The 23,290-nt window shown below is 34.0% G+C and overlaps 2 protein-coding genes across 5 annotated transcripts in view; one reads left to right on the forward strand and one right to left on the reverse strand.

Annotated features, from left to right (window-relative positions):
- LOC120424079 (dual specificity protein phosphatase MPK-4) overlaps positions 1 to 12,499 on the forward strand; it is a 30,860-nt gene extending 18,361 nt beyond the window's left edge. The window contains exons 4-6 of the mRNA XM_039588096.2: positions 4,067 to 4,302; positions 10,946 to 11,503; positions 11,566 to 12,499. Of these exons, the coding sequence (XP_039444030.1) occupies positions 4,067 to 4,302; positions 10,946 to 11,503; positions 11,566 to 11,669 (898 nt within the window). The 3' untranslated portion in view covers positions 11,670 to 12,499. The remainder of the gene's footprint in view (positions 1 to 4,066; positions 4,303 to 10,945; positions 11,504 to 11,565) is intronic.
- A 5,067-nt stretch (positions 12,500 to 17,566) lies between these two features.
- LOC120423434 (DNA repair protein complementing XP-C cells homolog) overlaps positions 17,567 to 23,290 on the reverse strand; it is a 67,007-nt gene continuing 61,283 nt past the window's right edge. For 2 of the 4 annotated variants that reach the window (XM_039587278.2, XM_039587265.2), the window contains one exon: positions 17,567 to 22,838. In XM_039587278.2, coding sequence (XP_039443212.1) covers positions 22,637 to 22,838 — 202 coding nt within the window. In that variant the 3' untranslated portion in view covers positions 17,567 to 22,636. Of the gene's footprint in view, positions 22,842 to 23,290 lie in introns of all 4 variants that reach the window. The other 2 variants (XM_039587271.2, XM_039587258.2) reach the window with 1 other exon arrangement.

A 23,290-nucleotide genomic window follows, 5' to 3' on the forward strand; every position in this document is an offset into this window, starting at 1 on the left:
AAATCTAAGCTTTAAAAAGCAAATGATTAACAGAAACAATGAAAATATGTTTTTTAAACGATAAAAATGCAAATTGATGATAGAGATTTAGATGATTGTTAGGACCGATTGCAAAGTATCCCAAAATTTAAACTGATGTTGATTTATTTTTGTCTTAACATCATTATAACCAATTGATATGCATATATTTTTAATTTTTTCTTCAAAAAATGCAAACTGGCTACCCTGTTGGAAATGAAGGGGAAACGATTGAAAAACCTAAAGGGTCTAGTTCATTAAATCGTCAGCTGTCACCGTGACAGGAGCTGTCAACATTGCTTACGAGTGGTTTTTGAAAAAGTCGTATGAATTAAATTAAAAAATCTTGAGTTAGTTTTAAAAAGATCCTAAGCACTTGTTGTAAACAAATCAATTTTTCGATCAGTTCTCGATCAATTTACGAACTATAAATAAAAAATGCTCTGAATTGTCATTTGCACGTCTTTTAAATCTAGATTAAATTTTCATGAGGTCCTATCTGCATAGGAAACACATGACTCATAGGTTGTTTTGAATATTTACTCTAGAAATGCTCTTTACTGGAAAACAAACAAAATTTGGTTTGATTCAGAGAAAAAAATCAAATAAGAGTCGGAGATCGTGATGGCTGTTACGACGTATTACAAATTAATCAGAGAAATATACATATGGAAAGTATATTTTTTGTAAGTTTTATATTATTTTTAAAAGTACAGGTATAACATATTTTTTCACAATTGGCAGCGTTGGCTTATAATAAATCGCACTTTAAGATTTTACCGTGTCAATCATGTTAGAAACACAATTGAAGCAGGTAGAAAAATAAAAATCATCAAAAAAAATTAGCATAAGAGGTTAATGCGATGTTGACTTTATGAATTTTATGATTTCTCAAATATCTGATTACCGTAAATCTGGGTGACTTTGATAGCTGGGGTGACTTTGATAGGTTTAAGATTTTTCCGCAAAATGAAGAGTACAAATTAAATACGTACGGAATGGTATGGAATTATACTGACCGTGGTAGAGAAGTGCTCAAAGTACCTCATGAAGAACTTTTCATGAAATTTTGAAAAGTTTAAAAAGTTAGTTAACTATAATTAAGAAAATGTTGATAAATAGCTTTATTTTAATCTTCGCAAAGTGTCATGATTTTCTCAATGAACATTTTGAATCGTAAAACGGAATGCATTTTCGGATTCTTCGGACAATCTTTTACTATGAAAAGGTAAAATAAGTTAAATATAAATATTATTAAGTATTATTTGTTTTTGAAACCTAATGTTAAGAAATCTCCGAATTAAAAGGCATTTTCAGTAAAACAAATTTCATATAAAATGTGAAATTTTTCTTTGAATTCAGTTAAACACGTTTAACAATATAAATCTATAATTAATAATATAAATCTATAATTTAATAAACAAAACTAGTTTCAACGAATTTCAGGCAAACTTCTGAATTTTTAACATTTTTTCCTAAAATATGTATGTATTTTGTTAAAAAGCTTATAAACAAAGTTAACTAAACATTGACATAAATAATTTTCTTAAAAATTATATCAGCAACCTAAGTGTAAGTTCGAAGTAAAAATAATGTTTGAACATCTCAAATCTGCTTTTAACAAGACAAACTATGACTATCAAAGGCACCCTGGTATTCAAACAAAGAGTTTTTCAAATATTACATTGTTTTTAAAAGTGCAACATGTAGTTAAACTTTTTTTCAAGCAACTGTAAAGTTTAACATGACAGATGAGAAAGTTTCACACCAAGTTACAAGCTATAATCTCCCTTTAAAATTTCTTGATTGTTTAATAATATTTGTACTTAAGCTCTGCGTAAAATTTAGAACCTTTTTTCATTATAACTTGTAATCTCTGTCATTCATTTAATTTTAAGTTAAGGCGTTTTTATTTGCGACTAATATTTAACGGGTTGCCTTTTATGTTCTAATTCTTGATCAATTAGTTTTTAAGAATACGCAAATTGTAAATAGGACATAGACCTGCTAAAGATGCGTGAGTTTCCATTCAATATAATTAAAACACGTTTTCAAATTCAAATCCATTGTTTCATCATAATTATTTAATTTCTGAAATAAATATTTTCCAAATTATAATTGTGGATAGGCCCTTTGGTTTATCAAACCGAGTTTTTGTAAGTGTGCGTGTTGCCGCCGCATGCCTCAATTCGAGTTGTCCAAATTTCAACCAATCAGAGTGTGGGTCCAAAATAGGTTCAGCGATGTCTCCAAAATACATTCAATAAGTCCAAAAAGCATCCAAAAAATGTTTTACTTGAAATGCTTATTACAATGAAATGGTAAAATTATTTTCAATTTTCAATAGTACACTTTGTTAAGCATAAATTAAGGCACAAAACAATCCTGAAACGAGCCAAATTAGTTAGACCGTTCCTGAGAACCATGCGAAATATGTTGACGCTTTGCATAGTAGGTCCAAAATAGGGTCATATACCCTATCGACATTAGAAAATGGTGGGTTGTTTGGGTGAGACTCAGAATACATAAATTTTCCTGTTTTTAAAAACTTGCATGGCAATTTGTCAGCAACTAAGGGTCGTATCAATAAAGTTAAAAAAAGCAAAATATAGAGAATTTCAAACATATTTTTTTAAAAAGTGGCCAAACATGAGCACTAATTTAAAAAAATTAAAAACTGCGACTATTTTCAAAAAAGTTACCTAAAAATGGCTTTAACTTGAAAACGGTGCAGTTTATCAAAATTTCACTAAAGTACGTTTTGATTGCAAATTTGATTTTACATCGGAAAATGAAGTTGAAAAAATTTTGCGACCAATATGTCGATTTTTTGAAAAAATCAGTATTGATTAAAAAATTCATAACTCGGTCAAAGATTTTTTGCACAACCTGGAAATTTCTGAAAAGTTTTAGTGACAAAAAGTTGAATAAAAAATCACCAAAATGTTTTTTACCTTGTATCATTTTTTTTTCAGTGTAGTCCTTATCCATACCTACAACTTTGCCGAAGACACCAAATCGATCAAAAAATTCATTCATTCAGATTTTTGAATTTTCATACACCATTTTTGTATGGACAGCTGCCAAATTTGTATGGAAAATAATATGGACAAACTAATGATGCAAAATGGCTTCTTTGGGCATACCGAAAGCACCACAACAGTTCACAATTCTAAAAAAGACCGATTTCGTAGAGAATTGCTCAAATACGATTAACGGTTTATGCTCTATTAAAATAAAATATCATTTTTAGAAAAAAATACCTGAAAATGCCCATCATTTGAAAACGGTGAAAGGTTATTTTTGATTGCAAATTTGATTTTGCACCTTAAACTGATTTTTTAAATATCGTTTGATATTTTCGATTTTAGTTTCCTAAAACATATAAAAAAACAAAAAAGGGAAAATTAGTAATAAAAAGTCAAATAAAAATACAAAAAAAAACCCGTGCGACTTTTTTTTTACACGAAACGTCATAATCATAACCTACAACTTTGCCAAAGACACCAACTCGATCAGAAAATCCGTTCTCAAGATACAGATTTTCAAACGTTCACATATCCATTTTGTATGACCAGACCGCTAAATTGGAAGAAGTCTTGTATGGGAAAACTAATGATGCAAAATAGCTTGTTTTGACAGTGGAAATGCTTGGACAAAGTTTCATTCAAATAAAAAAATTCTCATCTTTTTTAGAATTTTAAAGTTACGTCTAACATTTCAAAAGGGCCGAAATATTATAAAACAAATGTCCAATAACAAAAAAGCATTAGTTTTTCTTGTATAATCCTAAAGATTTTTAATTTATTTATAGAAGAGTTCTGGCAAAAAGTAGTTAAGAATTACTAAGAATGTTTCAGATCATAAATTTATGAATAGCGTGCTCTTCCCCCGCTGTGCCTCGAGCAACCTTTTACTTTCGTCCCGGTCAAATTTCGTTTTGTTTGATTTGATTCCTTCCGTGAAAGTGCGTTCCACAATCAGAACTTTTCTCATTAATATAAAACCATTCTTTCTCTTTCTTTTTCTCCCGTGCCACACGCACCAGCTACTTCGGGGTCAGCCGCAGCGCCACCATCGTCATCGCGTACATGATGGACAAGTACCGGCTCAGCTACGAGGCGGCCCTGCACCGGGTCAAGTCGCGGCGCCGGTTCGTGCTGCCCAATCCGGGCTTCATAACGCAGCTGAAGCTGTTTGCCCTCATGAACTACACCATCGATCCGCAGAACGACCGGTACAAGCTGTTCCGGCTCAAGCTGGCCGCGGACAACGTGCGCAAGGGTAGGTGAGGGGGTGGAGGTTGATAAGTATTTCCGCCGGCCGGAAATTTGCTTCGACACGAGTCGTGCATTTACGTGGGTACGGGTAGGAATAAAAAAAGAGAGGAAGAAGACGACATTATTATATCATCGTCGTCGTTGACGCCGTCCTATACCTTGAGAGTTTAAAGAGAGGGAAATGTAAAACTTTATATGGCCGGATGGAAGTGTCGAGTGGAGACGTCGACGAGAAAGTTTCACGAAGGAAAATCGATTCAAAGATTGGCCTTTAAGTTTTATGTTGAATTTAATAGTGTTGCGAAGTTGAAAAAGTAAATAGATAAAGTTGTTTAACATATTTCATAAACAAGGTTGACGATACAATTGAACATTGAGTAATGGATTTAAACCATTCAAAAAGAATTTATCGACTCATAATAGCACTCAGAATAAAAAAAAAATCTGAACAAAAGTCCATTTCTGAAAATATTTATGGGTCATTCCAGGTCAACTGTGTACACTTTTGGACTCGACCTTCACCGATTTGGACCAAACTTGGAGGGAACGTTCATCTATCGATAGTTAACAGAAATCCAAAGTTTGGTGCTGATTGGACCATCCCTCTATTTTTGGCACCGCCCTCTTTTTGACGATTTTCTAAAAAACTTTTTTTTTTTCTTTTAATCATAACTTTGCAACTATATGAGCAAAATACTTTCTAAAGATTGCATTTTATATAAAATTGTCCAAGGAATTCGATAAAAATAAAATTTTAACCTTTAAATGCTAATTAATATTATATTTTAACGTTTTAAGTTTTAAAATTCAGTTTTGACCTGTTCCTTATATTTTTATTTGTTTTATTTTATCACCATCGTGTTCCCCGGACAATTTTACATAATAATCAATGTAGACCTCAAACTAAAATGAAATATTGGCGAGATACAGCGATTTTACTGAAAAAAGTTTGATTTTGCGCTGAAATCTGTCCTATGAATTCAAATCCGAAATAATTTTCTCATATATAAAAACCGAACTATGCGGGATCCCTTTTTGTTGAAAAGTACACCATGTACTTCCAAGTGCTGTGCAAAATCAAACTTTTTTCAGTAAAATCGCTGTATCTCGCCAATATTTCATTTTAGTTTGAGGTCTACATTGATTATTATGTAAAATTGTCCGGGGAACACGATGGTGATAAAATAAAATAAATAAAAATATAAGGAATTGGTTAAAACTTAACTTTAATACTTAAAACGTTAAAATATAATATTAGTGGGCATTTAAGGGTTAAAATTTTATTTTTATCGAATTCCTTGGACAATTTTCTATGAAATGCAACCTTTAGAAAGTCTTTTGCTCAAGTATTTGCAAAGTTATGATTAAAAGAAAAAAAAGTTTTTTAGAACATCGTCAAAAAAGAGGGCGGTGCCAAAAATAGAGGGATGGTCCAATCAGCACCAAACTTGGAATTTCTGTTAACTATCGATAGATAAACGTCGAGTGCAAAAGTGTACTCAGTTGACCTGGAATGACCCTTATTTCAAATAGGTAGCTAAGAAAATTTTCTGCTACTTTCATTTTTGAACTTTTAAAGTAGTTGCAAAAAAAGAAAGGCAAAGAAAAGAATTGAAATTGACAACAAAAATAACTTTTTGTTATCCAATTAGCCTTTATTTTTAATTTGACGATCTGTCGAAAAAAAATCTTTTAAAATTCTTTTTAAATTTTCAAAATTAATCTTAGCATTTCAAAAAGGTCTTAATTTGTGTCTGAGACCTTTTAGCTTAGAATAAAATTTTGAAATTATTGGAAAAATTTCATTTTTTTTACATTGAAAATTGAAGACAGCTGTCGAGCTACCGTTAGTACAAAAGTTAAGGTTGTTTGAAAAATACTGAAGAAATTTAATTATGCAGCAATTTCATGTCAAACCAACAGGATCTATATCAAAATTTCTCCGATTTGGTCTGAATTCTCGAAAATCTCTGGACTTAATATTTGAATAACCATTTATTGTACCTTTTTTAACTCTTGAAGTGTAATAAGCTTTGTTTAAAAAAAATCTTAGTATTTTTCTTTAAAAGCCCAACTTATCAAGTTAAATAAAATTTAAATATTTTTTTCAGATTGATTTTTTTTCCAAGTTGTCCTCATTATTTTGCGTTCATTCATTACGTAACGCAAAATCGGGATTTTGACCCGATCGGAACAGAAAATATGTGTGCTCGGATTTTTAAAATAAGTCAAATAAGATTGTATTTTTTAGAAGGTATAGTAATAGATCGAAATACAAAAGATTAGAGCGTCCAATTTCCCGCCCGAGAAAAAAATTCCAGGAAATTCCCGGGATCTCCAAAAAAAAAAAACAAATTCCCGTTTCCCGGAAAATTTGTAAATTTTCCGGGAATTCCAAAAATTCAAGCAGAGTTATACAATTTCGTAAATTATTGGTGCCAAAACAAAAAAAAAAAAAAATCTACAAAAAAAATAATGAGAGAACGTACATATATGATTTCATTCATTTGAATCTACTGTGCTTATAAAACTAATCAGTCATCTGAAAATTTAACATCCAGATTTATTTCAGATGATATTAATTTCTGAAGCATTCACAACTAGGCATAGATCTTGCTTATTTGTTGAGCAGCACAAATTTCTTTATTATGGTATGGATTTTTTTTAAATTTTGTTAACCTTTTTTAACGAAAATTGTTGTGATATCATTTGAAATTTTATTTCAAGTTTTTGTTTACAGTGAACAAACTGGATGAAAATTGATAATATTTTTGTTTTTTTTTTCGTTTATTCTTAAACATATTCTCAGAAACAAATTTACAAGCAATTTTTATGGATTTATTTTATACACTGCCGAAACACTTTGATTATAATAATTTTCGATACATTACAAATTTCCCGTTTCCCGGGAATTTTATAACCCCGGGAAATTGGACGCTCTACAAAAGGTCGAATGGACAAAATGTCGAAAGTGCAAAAGGTCGAATGGACAAAAGATCGAAGGACAAAATTTCGATTTTAAAAAGTTGAGCGTAATCCATTACTAAACAAGTAAATATCTAATAAACTAACTAATCTCTCATCTTAATAAAAAAAAATATGTCTAAGAAATATTATTTCCATTAAGTCTTTTTTTTTTTAACTGATTTTGTTTGAAAGAATGGAGATACTCAGTAAAACGTTCTAAAAAAAGAATAAATTTTCTTATAAACTCTTTGAAATATGTTCGAAACCATTTAAAAAACTACTCATATTTACAACAAAAAATTAATTAACTCACAGAAGAAAAAAAATCAACAAAAATAAATTAATTCGGAAGCTTAAAAAAGTTCTTAACTTTAAATAATTTCTCATAAAACCATTTAGGGGGCACAGCCACCATGAATGTTGTTGTTTTGGCGAACTTACGGACGAATCCTGCAAAATCTGATTGCATAAATTTTTTTTTATAATGTACTTGAGAGTATGAATCCAAAATGGTATCGATAGGTCCAGTAGTTTTTTAAAACTACTAAAATGTTTGTAACAAAAACCTCGGTGCAAATTGCTCTGGTTGATGTGCACCGTTAAAGAACTGTTAATGTTAAAAAGAACGAAAAAAAAAATTCCGGAAATATTACTAACACTCGACTTGATTATTTTTAAAAATGTAAAAACGCCCAAAAATATTGCATAAACAAGAATAAAATGAAATTCTTTTTAATATGATAAAATTCAAACAATTTCTAACAAAACTTTTTCAAAAAAAAGGTTCACGGTTGAAAGAAAATAAAAACATACAAATTTACCGAAGTAAAATTAAGTAAATTTGAAAGAAAAAGAACATAAACAAAATATTGTGAACACAAAAGAGACGCTGTTAGGGAAGAGGGGTTTTATCCCATATTCCCGAATCCCACTTTCCCGAATCCCATATCCCCGAAAATCATTTCCCCGAAAATTCCACATTCCCGAAAATCATTTCCCCGAAAGTGCCATTTCCCCGAAAATCATTTTCCCGAAATTTCCACATCCCCGAAAATCATTTTCCCGAAAATTCCATATCCCCGAATGTCATTTACCTGAATGGCCATTTTACCGAACTGTCGTTTTCCCGAATTTACATATACCCGAATGGTTATTTCCCCGAAAGTTCCATTTCCCGAATGATATTAACTTAGATATAGACTAAACTGTTTTTTAGGGATATTTTTACAAAAGTATGACCTTAATATTTAATTCTCCTACGTGTGTTTTTAAATATGAAAAAAAAACAAATGTCCGTAGAAGGCCATTCATAAACCACGCGGAAACTTCAAGAAAGCGAGGTTTTGAGATCATCCATGTTCAAAAAAAAAAAAAAGAATTTTCAGCAAAGCACAATTTTACAAAACGGTATCCACGTGGTAAGGATTGCACAGCACCGATATCTTTAAGCGACGACTCGAAACGCAGGAATCAGTTTGTTATAGATTTTGTTTAACTTTTTAGTGAAATCTAAATAGTTGATTATTGAATTACAAAATGCATTTTTTTAAATATTTCATCACCGCCATTTTGGGTTTAAAATTACTAAATCACTTTAAAGTAGTTTAGGGGTTATTACCCGAAGTGAACTTTCGACAAGGCCTTTGGATATCCGAGTCTGGACTGTATTTCGATTTTCAACTAAATGCAAAAAAAGCGAAATGATCAATGTATCAAATCGACGCTGTCGTGCAATCTTGTCGTATGTCGCTTTTTGACGTTCCGAGAAAAATGCGTGTTAGTGTTTGACCTTGAATAAACGAAAAATAGAGCACGCTATGTAAACAATAACAATCACGTTTTATTTTGTTGACCATTCTGTGCATTGTCCTGAAATTTGTTTGAATTTGGTTGCTGAGGTCCCGAGTTATAATTACAATCGTTTACGGTAGTCGGGCATGTACGTGTGTCAAACGCATTCTGATCTGAAACCTCTTTGGCCAGTTGTCTCACTTACAGCAATTTTCAGAGTGTGTCAAGTTAGCACGAGACAAAATTTTTCGGTTTTTATTGAATATCTCAGAATTGAAATCCCCAAACATTGTGAGCTGCACAAAATGGCTTTCTTAATTCAATTTGGTCCAAAATCGACGTACGACAAGTTAGCTCGACTGCGACGAAATGAGAAAAATAGGCAAATGAATTAAGCGGCACGCAGCTATTTAGATTTGTTCATTAGAAATAAGGGAGCGTTCTTTTATTACGTAACGCAAAATTTGGGATTTTTTACCCCCCTCTCCCCCAGCCCTTCGTAACAAATCGTAACAGATGAGCGACCCCCCTACCCCCCCCCCCCCTGTAACGTGTAACGCAAGGTCTTTTTGCATTTTTTTAAGAATTCTTATATGAAAATTTTGCGTTACATAGCAGAATTTTTCAGCACTCCCCCCCCCTCCCCCTATTTTCGTAACATTTCGTAACATACACTGACACCCCCTCTCCCCCCTTAACTGCGTTACGTAATAAAAGAACGCTCCCATATGTACTCTGCTCAAGATGTTCTCCTTCTCTACATCATTTGTCATATTCGGAGTGTTTGTTGGATTCGGCAGAGACAGTTTTTTTTGAAAGGCAGTTGGAGTAACTAAATCTCAGAATCCGGAATTCGAATCCTTTAATTCCACAGGCTTAGAAAATATTCAAAACTCAAGTGGAGCTGGAATAAAACGCTCGTAAAAATCTCGGAATTTTTTGAACGTTCAATTGTGGACATGATACTTCATTGATCGCCACTTCCCCGAACCCGGTCAGGCGCGCGCGGTTCTGGACAACGGGCATACCCGCCTGACCGGGTTCGGGGAAGTGGCGTTCGGGGAAATGGCCGTTCGGGGATATGGTCATTCGGGAAAATGATTTTCGGGGATGTGGAAAATTAGGGGAAGTGGCCATTCGGGAAAATGGTTTTTAGGGGAAGTCGCCATTCGGGGATGTGGCCATTCGGGGAAATGGATTGTTCGGGGAAATGATTTTCGGGTAAATGACATTTCGGGAAAGTGTCTTTTCGGAGATGTGGCATTTGGGGAAATGTCTTTTCGGGAATGTGGGTTTCGGGGAAATGTCATAGATTCAATATGTTTGAACTATAATTTAAAAATCTTCAACAAACGTTGTTCATTGAATTATGGTGACTTTAACCAAATGTTGGTCATTCGTCATCAACTTGTAAATGAGCAGGTCATGTTTGAAAAAATGCAGAAACAAGAATAATAAATTTGAAAGAATAAAAAAACATGTTGTAATTTAAAAAAATCATTAATTTAATGAAAACTAAATAAATTTAATTAATTTAATAATAAATTGATTTTTTTTTGCTTTTTAACAAAATTGAGGATTTTTGAGCATGAAAAAAAAAACTCACAAAAAACAGAAATCTTTATCAAACTTTTCTTGTTTAAAAGAATAGAAAACCTGAAAAAATATAAAAATATTAAAAATATGCTAGCATTCAGACTTTCCTCCCGAAAACTTTTCAAAGGACTGCTCACTTTTGAATGCAGAAAAATGTTACAGAACAACATATAAATTATTTTTTCCTAGGATCAGAAAAGTATTTTGCTGCGAAAAACACTTTTTTGCTTGAAGAGGAATTATTATTTACTTAGAAAAATAATTGCAATGACCTAAGTATTTTGTCCTTCCAGCAAAGCGCCTCCCGGTCAACTGCATGGACGTGGTCAAGCCAGACCCAGCCGTCACACAAGAGTCCCCGGAACCAATCGTGTACCGGTGCCGCAAATGCCGACGCGTGGTCGCCCGCAAGAGCAACCTGCTGATGCACAAACCAAAACCCGCCGGGGCATCGGGCGGCCATCACTCGACGTCATCGCCGGCCAAGTACGCCTCACTGGGTGACATTACGGACACCGAGGGCGACGAACCACCGCCAGAGGTGAAGGAGGACGACGAAGCAGAGGGTGACCAGGAGGTGGCCACGAGAGGCGGGGAGGAACCGGTAGCGCAGGAATCCGAGCCGGAACCTCCGAAGGATGGCCTGTCGTACGTGACGGAACATATGCGGCGAAGCTCGATCGGAAGTGACCACAGCCACGACCGGTCCTCGTCGGAGAAGGACGGAATGTGTCGCAAGATTTTCTTTATCGAGCCGCTCGCCTGGATGACGGACATCTTCCACAACACCCAGGGCCGGTTGTACTGTCCCAAGTGTACGGTCAAGCTGGGGAGCTTCAACTGGGTCATGGGTGAGTTGGTCTTGCCTTTAGACTTGAAATTGAGATTCGATTGACCTTTTCTATTCTCTTAGCAACCAAATGTCCGTGCGGGGCGGAGATCTATCCGGCGTTCTATCTGGTGCCCTCGAAGGCCGAGTACTCGACGGTCGTGCAGAACGTGCAGGTGACGGTGTAATCGAATTTACGCCATCCAGCAACCAGTGAGAATCTATAACCCGAAATGACCACACCACCTTCCTCTCCACATTTTTCCGACAAGGATTTTAACGCAGTAAAGATTTTACCCCTTCCCCAAACAGTAGCAATAGCCTCGTTATAAAATTTAATGGGCAGTTTATACACAACCGACAACAACCGCCGACACGGCAGGAGCCATCTGGTGGCACAAGGCGAGCGTTTCGATTATGTCGCTCCGGGTGTTTGGTGTCATCGTATGAATTATGCCGGGCCATTGCACAGAACAGGACAATATTTAGCGATACTATCGGTGTCCAAATTGGCTGGACCGGTTACAGTGTGAGTTTAGCTTGCTTTTAAAATTAATTAGAAAATTTAAAATATTATTTGTGGGTTGATTCAGTGGGATATTTACTTACCAAAGAACATTGTAATTAAAAAAAAAAACCCTTGAGATGAGGACAGAGGCTAAATACAAAATATGCTTGGACTATTTCAATTGGAATTTCAGTTTAAAAATTATTGTTAAAAATATAAGCACAGATAAACAATCGTAAACAAACGTAATCTCTTTTAAATTTCAGCAATTAACAATAAAACGCTGAATTTGAATAACAGAAAAATCAGCGCGTTAGCGATTTCACCAAACATACTTGGCTGACAGCGAAATTATGGGAAAGTATTATTTGTATCAGACTTCGTTTATGCTGACGCAACTAATCTAATTTCCGGGTATTACAAATTCCGAGGTTATTGAACATTTTCCAGCCCAGCCTAAACATAAAGCAAAAACCAGACGGGTATTTAACCAATCTTTGCACTACCTATTATTAAATAATGAATAATAATAATGAATAAATTAAGAATGTGCAAGCAATGTTCGACAAATATATACGTTTAAATGAAAAAAATCTTCTGATAAAATTTTCAATGTTCAAAGTTTTGGTAAATCATCGCGTGTGTGCTATTTTGCTACACTTCTCATCTTTTTGCAGCAAACGTGTCACAACATAGCACGCAAGCAACGAAATGTAAGAAATAAGGATTGACAAATTCAAAATTTAAAGAATTTCAAAACAAAAAAATAACTAGATATTGGTCTGCTGGAATCAAATAGAAATATAAGCTGTTTTAAATTTTGTGAACTGTTGAATTTGTAAGCTTTTTTTGATTTTTATTTATTTTTTAAGAACTTCAAGCGCCCAGTTCGAAACGTCAAAGAGTAACAAAAGTTAGGGATCATCCATAAACCACGTGGACCATCCTCCCCCTCCCTTCGTGGGCAATTGTCCATAAAAAAAAAACTTTTTATTTGTATGGAGCGTGGACATATATTTTATATTTAAGAGCCAATACGCAGCTCCCACGAAAAGGGGGTCAAGGAACAGCTTTCCGAACAGCAGAACATAGGAAAGGAAACGTTATTTTGGGACTTTTATTCACCCTCTCTGGCTTGCTTTCATATTTGATTTTTTTCTCTATCGGTTTCTTAAGGGAGCGTTCTTTTATTACGTAACGCAAAAAAAAATGATTTTGACCCCCTTCCCAACCCCCTACCGTAACAAAATGTTCATACAAATTTTAAAATGTTTGTATGGAGCGTAAAACGGCCTTCGACCCCCTCTCCCAACTTCGTTACGTAATAAAAGAACGGTCCCTTAAGCACAATGACACTTCGTCCAGGGTGGCCACTCAAATCGGGAAATCGGGAAAGTCGAGAAAAGTCCGCGAAAAAGTCGGGAATTTGTGATTTTTTGTCAAAAAGTCGTTTAAAAATTATTATTTAACATTAACATCAAATTTAAGGTTATTTGATCACTATTTTATTCTATTTAAATTTTGAATCCATTGATTGGAAGCTTTATAAACAAAACTGTTGGGGCAATGTCATTTCCTGTTCTTAACCATTTAAATGACCAAAGAAGATGTCCAGGGTGGTTAAAAATCTTCGCGGATTTCGCGATTTTCGCGGCGCGGATTTCGCGGATTTCTGTTGAATGTTCCTGTGGGTCTATCTTCAAGAATACAACGTAGATTTCGATGGCAAGTGAAAATGTTTGTCTAAATCTAGTATTTCCAGAAGAAAGAACGCAAATTTATCTAAATCCTGCTCGGTGAGAGCAATTTAGATTTCCGCGAAATCCGCGAAATTCGCGAAAATCGCGAAAATCGCGAAGATTTTAATTACCCTGGATGTCCTAAAAATACCTGTTAATTAAAAAATCATCTGATAGATGTATTTTTTCATTCCATAAAATAACGTATCTACAATTATCAAAAAATATTGATATTGTAAAAATAGATTCAAAACATTTTTAAAGTTCGTCAAACATGTTTAAAGAATCATAAATACAGAAGTTTCGATTATCCGAAGTTGGATTATCAGAAGGTTTGTATGGGACTTTGGATAATCAAATCACGAACAAAAAGAATATATATTTTTTTGATTTTCTTGTTTTTAACATCAAATTCGAGTTCTGCAACTCCATTTAGTTAAGTTTAAGTAGTTGGTTGCCTATTAAATAATAAAACGCATTTTTTGCAATATTTCTTCTCAGCCATATTGGCCGCCATTTTTTATTTAAAAATTCTTAATCACTTTAGCGTATTTAAGGGGTCATACTTAAGCTCGACGATCAAAAATTAGATAGCGAAAAAAAATTTTTTTTTTCGTGTTTCGATTATCCGAAGTAAAGTTTTTCCGAGGCCTTCGGATAATCGATTCTGGACTGTATATCTTCAAAAATATAATAAGAGGTAATGATTGATTTTTCATTGAATTAAAACTGAAAACATTAAAATACTGATAAATTGAAAATTAAAATGGATTTTTAAAATTAAATATCGAATACACAAAATTAAAAAAGGAAACTTGATCAACTTTTTTTTTGATGATCTCTTCGATATTTTTTTTATATAAGGAACGAAAAAATGAGGCGTTTTAAGAAAAAAAGTGATTAAAAATTTATCAATTTTAACTTTTTGCCATTTTACTTTTTTTTCTTATTGAAACCAAGGAACAAAAACTTAATACAGTCCAGACTCGATTATCCGAAGCTTCGATTATCCGAAGGTTTGTATGGGACTTCAGATAATCGAATAATGAACAAAAAAAATCGTTCTTTTTTACTTTAAACATCAAAAACGAGTTATTACACTTTTAGTTTAATTTGACTGGTTGTTTCCTATTGAATAAAAAAAGCATTTTTTTAAATATTTCATAAGGGACCATCCATAAACCACGTGGACACTTTTTTGGGAATCTGTTACCCCCCCCCCCCCCCCTCGTGGACAATTGTCCATACACAAAAAAACTTTTTTTGTATGGATCGTGGACAATCGCCATACCTCCCCCCCTACCCCCCTAAAGTGTCCACGTGGTTTATGGATGGTCCCTAACTTCCATTTTGGGTTTATAAATTCTAAATCACTATAGAGTAGTTTAGGAGTTATACTTTAGCTCAAGAATCAAAAATAAGAAAACGAAAAAAAATGTTTTTTCTGTGATTCGATTATCCGAAGTGAAATTTCGCCAACGCCTTCGGATAATTGAGTCTGGACTGTATTTGGTAGTGTTTAAAATGAATCATAAAATCAAATGTTTTTTCAAGTTGTTTTATTTATAGTTTTGATTTTTTAACTAATGTTAGTTTTTTTTAACATTTATTTAGAAAATATGTTCTTAACCCCTTTTCTTTGAAGCTGCGTACTGACCCTAAGATTTGCAGTATTCGTGTTTTTGTTCCCTTATTCCTCAAGTTTCTCTATAAGTTTCCGGAAAAGTTTCATAAACTGTTTTTTTGTTTGCTTTTGAAGATTCAGTGGTTAAAGAATTGTCCCAAAATAGCAAATTTATGTTGCAAGTATCTATTTTTCAAAACAAAAAAATATGGCTTGCTTAGCAAATATGCACAATTGGGTCCTAAAATGAAGCTTAGATTGCTGATATTATTGTTTACAGTGATAAAGCTTATTTTTCTGAGTACAATGACCCTTTGTACGACCACAAAGAGTTTAAAATGGATTTTTAAATCAATTTTGAAAAATTAACCTCGCGGTCCTTCTTGACAGAAAAGCTCCTACTTGACAGCTCGTTCCAAGGGGACCACAGTTGATCCATCGAAAATATGTTGTCTTGTCAAAAAAAAATTTGCATTCAAATGAAAAAAAGTGATCAGAATGGTTTTTAATCGTGTTTTTTACCGCTGTACATAAAAATTGACATAGGGCTTCAGTACCCAATTTGTGATCTGAATTTAAATAAATTCAAGAGACAGAAAAAAATATCTTGGTCATTTTCAGTTTTTCCCGGAACGGTTCTATAAATACCTTAAAGGTACACATCAACCAGAGCTTTTGCACCCAGATTTTTGTTACAGATGTTTTAGGTTCTTCAAAGCTACGGGTACTATCGAAATATTTTTTCATTCATCCCTTAATGTACTGTCCACAAAGTAATTTACAACTAAGTTTGACTATTTTTACAATCACGTTGTTACAGGATTGGGCCCGTAAGTTTGACAATTTTGGAAAAAGAAGACAACTACTTCCTTTGTTGCTGTGCACCCTTCCATGAAAAATATATCTCACGATCTAACTGATATAATTATATCTGTGTTTTTGTGGGTATATTTTATTTCCCCTTTTTATTGCGGATTTCAGAGATTTTTAGACAGTGGAAAGCTCTCCAACAAAGTGCACACCTCAAACTACAGCAGAAAAAAAACTATCCAAGACACACACCCTAGTTTGAAACTGTTCTAAAGTGGTCGAAAGGGTCGAAAGCAACAAAGCTCAGTCGAGACACGCACCACTCTAGGCGAAAGTGGGGGAGAAGGGGTAGGATTTCAAGTGTGCAAATATTTGGTGTGCAGTTATGATTTGCAAGGGTGGAGAATTTGGTGCAAAGTGTGCAATATTGATATTACCAAATCATTAAGAATAGAAATGTGAAAAATTATGAATTATTCAAATGAGGTTGGTTGAAGAATATTTTTTTTCATATATTAATTTTTCAGTGAAGAAACGAATCAAGGAAGTTTTCAAGCAATAGTCCGCTTATCCACCGCTCTTCCAGTTAAGTTGTCACTTTTAATAAACTGGTACATGACCACACTAAGCATTTTTAAGAGTAACAAACCAAAAAAAAAAAAAAAATATCCCAAGCAAAACGAGACCACATAGGAAAACAGCCAACACTCACTTGTAAGGCAACTATTATTATATTATACAGACACCCTACAAACAAAAAAAAAACAAAACTTAAGCAACACAGTGAACAAACTTTGAAACCAGTAAGTAATATTCAGATACAATAACTTATTTACAAGCGAAACTAACAGAAACGCAGCATATATTAAAAATTCGCGCCATTTAGAATGGCCGCCGCAGCAGCATTTCTTACACATACTCTCTCTCTCTTTAGTAGATGTTACCAAATCGAGAGGAATAAAACTATAATCAAAAAAAGAAGAAGAAAAAAAAACGTTTCATTAGGTCTCGAAGCATGGCCGGACGCCAGCCTCTAATGCCTCACATATTTGTGTATAAAAAAAAGTATTTAAAAAATAAACAGTAAAATCAGTAGAATTATTCGTAGCCGCAGACAGGGTGTCGGGTGGAGTTTAAATCGGTTACAATACAATTTTCAGTAGCTTCCAGAGGACACGCAGCAAAACTAAACCATGGGCGCACAATTGGGTCGCCTTAAGAACGTTGTTACTGTAGCATAAAAGGAAGAAGAAACAAATAAGAAGAGAATCAAAAAACGCTCACAATTCTACAAGTATTTCCTCTTTGATATTATACATGAAATAAACGATTGATCAAATGAATAGCAAAACAAAAAAATAATGGGAAAAGGGCTTTTTTCGGAACTTGAAAGAAAACCATTGATTTACGTTTTTTTAAACATGCTCTTCTTCCTACTTAAAATTGTATATTTTTTCGTTACTTATTAAAAAAAACAAGAATACATCATAATGATATTAACTAGCAGACTAAAGTGTTGTTTTCATGATTCTATCATAATTTTGTTTTCGTAACAGCTACGTGTGAAATGAAAAACTTAAACGATGTAAGAAAAACCACAAAAAAATATAAAAGAAAACAGTGAGATAAACTTTGTTCGGAGCACCACTACACGATTTGTTTTTTGTTGTTGTTGTTGTGTTGTAAGATTTTTGGAAGAACTCGGAACGTTGTGCACTTTTCATGTTCAGTTTCGGTGTGATTTTTTTTTGTTTCAATGGTTTTGTTGATCTGATTTTTAAAATGCGAGGTGCAGCAAATTTTCTAGTAACTAGGCCAGAGCTGAATTTAGTATACAAAAAAAATAGTGTTGCTCTGCAGAATATTTTAGAAACGATTTGACGACTAATTGAATTCCGGAAGCGGAAGAAGCTCAAGAAGTACTTTAAGGCAAACGGAAATGAAGTTGGTTAAAGCTTAACTGAAATGACGAAGCCGCACCAATAAACTATTCCTTATTTGTTGGAACGATGTTTAATAGTTAGTGTAAACAAGTTGCTTTTTCCTCCGATTCAGTGCATCAAATGAGTAAGCAAAAGCAGTTCGGTCGACTCGAATAAATGTTTTCGATCGAACTATTTTCTCTTTCTCTGTGGATTGAGAGAAACTCTCTCTCTCTCCTCGGTAGAATCGTGTTTTTTTTTTGCTTTTTTGATCGTTCTCTTTTTCTCGCCAGGAGATTTCCAACAGTTTCTCTCTCTCTCTCTCTCTCTCTCTCTCTCTCTCTCTCTCTCTTTCCCTCTCGTGAGCACGACGTTTTAGCCAAATGGATAACGAATAAAATTACTGAAGAAAAGAAATGAAAACTTCTCAAAACTGGCCTAAAAAGCGTTTTTCCATTTTGTTTCCAAATGTTTGACTCCTTTAAAAAAAGTAAAAAAAAGAAAAAAACCTAATTTCCAATCATCGGAAAAAATAAAATATCAAATAAAATCGAAAGTTTTGGGTTTTGAATGAAAACTTTCAAAGATGAATATGTTTAAAGAGTTTGTCTCTTGAAATATTTTGCATAATTCTTACCACTCGAAAAACATGGAGTTTTAATAAACTGGATTTTTTTTTGAAAATAATAAAAACGAATTACTGGCAACTCGATAATCAACCAATGCTTGAAAAGTGATCGGTCATTGACAAAAAACTGCAGATATTTGAGAGCTCGGGAGCCAACCCTCATCATCGACCAAATTTGTTCACTGACGTGGTTGTATGATCGTCATTTGGATGCGACCGAGCTCAACATTCTCAACAGCCGGGCAACACGACGACGCATGTTCTTTCTCTTTCTTGCCAGTGTGGGTAAGTGTGATGACAGCAATCACTTGAATGCAGTCATGGGTCAAATGATTGAAATTTCGGTAAAATTCAAACGAACGTGCTCTGCGCGATTGAGAGAGACTCAAAAGACAGTGTGAGTGAATTTGCGTTGCGCTCATTCGATCGGATGTGAAAGACAAGCTCAGCCAACTGTCAAAATTTTATCAAAATTATTTAAAAAAAAATTTAAAAAAAATGGAACACAATTAAAAATTCAGTAATTTTTAACTCTTTGCTGTCACAAAGTTACAAAAACTTTATGTTTGGCAACTTTCAATACAAACATTACAATTATATATTTTGTTAAGCTTTTAGCTATTTTATAAACACTGATTGTGTTCTCTTTGAACCAAAATTATGAATGCTTTCTTTTTTAAAGTATATTTTTGAAAGTTTGTTTAGATTTTTTTTTTTCGATGGTCGATATTAACTTTCCATAAATGGTTTGTGATTTGAAATTGTTCGTCAAGTCGAGCCAAACATGTCATTAGGGCACAAAACCAAAAACCGCGATTCGAGAAAATCGCTTGGAAAAAGTGGACAATATGTTTCAATTCCTTTTCCATCATTTTCCTCAACTCTGCTTTATTGCTTCTTAATTTACGTCGATTTTCGCAATAAACTCATAATTTAAAAAAAATCTCGTTATTAGGCCCTTTTAACTTTCCAACTGTTGTTCATAATGGGCCTTTCTAAATGCAATTTCGAAGAAAACTGAAAGGGCACTAAAGCGCTGTCACCGGATTGTTGTTTTGAATGATGTTTATGGGCCCTTTTGTTAATTAAGAAATTAGGAGGATTTCAGTGGAAATTTTGATAATTGCTGAAGTTTTGTGATTGAATAGTGTAGATAAGGTATGTGAAACATAAAAATTCTACAAAAGTGCACTGAACAGCAGCCGCGGGACCGTATTAAATATTATATTTCGACGATGTTTTTTCTGCAGAAATCCTTGGTGAAAAGTAAAGCAAACATTGTTTTGAAGTGAATTAGTGTTAAGAATGTATGAAAAGTTCACTTTATAACACAAAAGTTCCTCAACTACGAAAAACTAACGAAAAACAAAAGGGCACAATTGGAGCCTAACATTTCAAAAGGGCACATAACTTTTGTAAACAATAATTGTATCCCTTTCACTCAAATGACAGTTTACATAAGGTGTGAAAGGGACACACTCTTGTCTAAAAAAGTTATATGCCCTAATGAAATGGCAAGCACGAATTGAACATTTTTGCGTGGATTGGAGTGAACTTCGTTATGTGCCCTTTTGTGTTTTTGATTTTTTCAATAGGAAATTGTTTGCTATCAATCTGATTGTTGGAGGGCATGTAGGGAGTGTACTAATGAATGGAATAGTGGGATAATCCTGAATGTGAAATGTTTGGCTCGAAGTAAGAAATACTTATTAATTGCGGTTATGGAATAGTTGGGAATTTAAAAATGAGTGTTTTTGTGGTCATCCAATGGCCGGCAGCGAAATTATGGGAAAGTAAAGATTTGTATTAGACTGGGATTATGCTGCTACAGTAAGGTGACAAGAAAAAGAAAATTTTGGATTTTTTTTTAAAAATATTGGTTCGATTCTTTAGGTAAAAAAAGGTAACTGTGACAATCGATTGAGCCATATCGGTTGAGGTATAAGGGTCGCTTTTTATCGTTGAAGTGTGTATGGGAAAAACCGCAAAAATGTATGGGGAAAAGCTAAATTTTCAAAATTCCACAAAAAGGTGACATTGAACGTGTTGAATACCGCAAAGCATTCCGAGTTAACCCTGACGAGTTATCAGCGATTTAAAGAAGACGTTTTTGTATGAAAAGATTTTTTTCACTAACTTTAACGATCTTTAGCGACCCTTTAACCTTAACCGAATTCGCTCAAAATGTTCAGTTACTTAGTTTTTCCTAAGGAATCGAATCAGCCTAGGCGCTTTCAGAGTGGCAGAAAAATATTTTTATGCATTTTCAATATTAAAAAAAATATATTTTGAGTTTTTGAATGGGCACAGAAAATCAGCAACCCGGGCAAACGGTAATAACAAAATTCATGCCATTTCAATAACAAATACGGTTAATATAACAGAAAGTGTTATGGAATCTTCTTGAAAAATTCATTTTTCAATAAGGGTTTAATAACAGTTTATGTTATCATAACACAATTTGTTATTGGTCTGATATTGGTTGAAAGCCATAACAACTTTGAAATAACATTTATTGTTATGGAAGAATACCTCCAACTGTTATTGGGATGATCGGATTAGTTGTTAAAATAACAAAAAATAATAACAATGATTTGTTCGTAGAATAACTTAAAATGTTATTAGTCTGTTATCACAATAACAATCCAATAACAAAAAAATTTTAACGACGAATAACAAATCTTGTTATAAATAACATAAAATGTTGTTGGCCTAGTATTTTCAAATATCAAAAAAATGTTATTCCCAAGTTATTTCCGTCTGCTCGGGAAAGATTATTTTTATCTAGGCAAAGTAAGATTAATTCGTTGTCATTTTGTAATTTGTATTAAGGTACAGGCAAGAAACATTTTTGTCATAATCAAAATAATAAGAAAATTGCTTTATTTTTTTAAAGAAAATAAAATGATAAATGTAGTTACGAAATTTATTTTTTTCTAAAGTGTTTCAAAAATCGCAGAGAAAGAAAGAGCGAGAGAATGTTTTTCCATTACAACCCTGCATTTCATCAATGTAAAGTTCGCCGAAAGTGCTTTCTTGTTTCAGAAACTTTTTCCTTCCTACAATTACAGGGGGAAAAAAACACCAGGTGAAAGCAAACTTTGCTTCCGCTGAAAAGAAGAAAAAAAGAGAGGGAAATTGAGCTCCCACTACCAAGACTTCCTGTTGCACGCTGCAATCAATCGGTGGAGCAAGCTTGTTAACACCGGAATTCGCCCAAACTTGGCGAAAGAGCAAGCTGGAATGGTTTTCGTTCGTTTCGCTCACTTTTCTGTCTTTAAAACATTTTCGGGCCGTTTCGTGAATAGTTTCGTGAACTTGTGCACCTTGGTTTTGTTGAATTTTGTATAACGCTTTTATGTTACAAATTCCTGTGTTGTACATTTTATGTTACAGTGTAATTTTCATTGTTTGATTTTGTTTTTTTGGTGAGACGCACTACACTTTGGCCACCAGCAATAGTAATACAGTTAACAGTGTTTTGTTTTGTTCTATACAATATTGTAGCTCTTTTTTTCCACATGATAATTTTTCTTTCTTGCGTGAATTAAGGTATGTTATGTTTGTGTTTTTTTGTGTATCTGGCGGAATTGCATCTCTTGCAGTTTTGAGAATCACCTTAATCTATCTAAAAAATAAAGATGAAAAAATACATTGTGTGTTAAAAAGAAAACCACAAAACAACGAACAAAAAACTGGATTCTCCCCAAACTCAATTCCACCACGTGCAGTGAAATTCGAACCACGCCGCTTTCTCTCAAGTCTTTTCTCCACAATATAAGATATAGTAAATCTAATACGCAATATATAAAAAATGTTCTGTGTTGAGTTTCCGTTCGCACGCCCCGAAGTCGGTACTTCCGGCGTGTGCTATCACCACCGATTTCCACAGCATCACCCGTCCTGGCCGGCTGGCTGGCCGAGCTAGTGGCAGTGCTCGGTGACGTCGACAATCACCGACTTTTTCCAGCCAAACAGGAAGTAACCGAGGGCGGCACCGAGCACCACGGCCAGACACAGCCACGTGTTGTACGTCATGAAGATCAGCATCAGCAGGAAGCTCAGCGTCACCTGGACGATGTGCAGGAAGGTCTGGAACAGGTGCATCACCGACAGCATCGTGGGTCTGCTTTTTATGTTGTTGTTGTTGTTGTTGTTTGGTGATGGTTGAGAGGAAAAAGAGTGAAAGATAAAAAAAAGAGAAGAAGGCAAGATGAATACCACACTTGATTTGATAGAGTCAGGAAGCGAACAACCAAACGGGGTCAATTTGTCATCTGCAATGCAATTTATCGTTGTTTGACTTCTTTACTGGAAAAAAAGGTGCAGGCGGTTATGTTACACATGACCAATGTGACAAAGAACTGTGCACAAAGATTTTTAAGTGTATTCTATCAAATTTTTATCGTTTTATTCAAAAAAGCCAGTATGTGGCCACCTCGCCAGCACACCCCTGGTAAGGTCACCGGCCACTGCAGGTTGTGTTGTGGCCAATATCCTGCTAAATTGGTCCCAATTCCCACTAGACCCCCCTGTGAAATATTTCAATTCACCCCGAAAGATACCGGGAAAAGGCTA

Source organism: Culex pipiens, chromosome 3, assembly GCF_016801865.2.
Source record: "Culex pipiens pallens isolate TS chromosome 3, TS_CPP_V2, whole genome shotgun sequence".
NCBI classification, from domain to species: domain Eukaryota; kingdom Metazoa; phylum Arthropoda; class Insecta; order Diptera; family Culicidae; genus Culex; species Culex pipiens.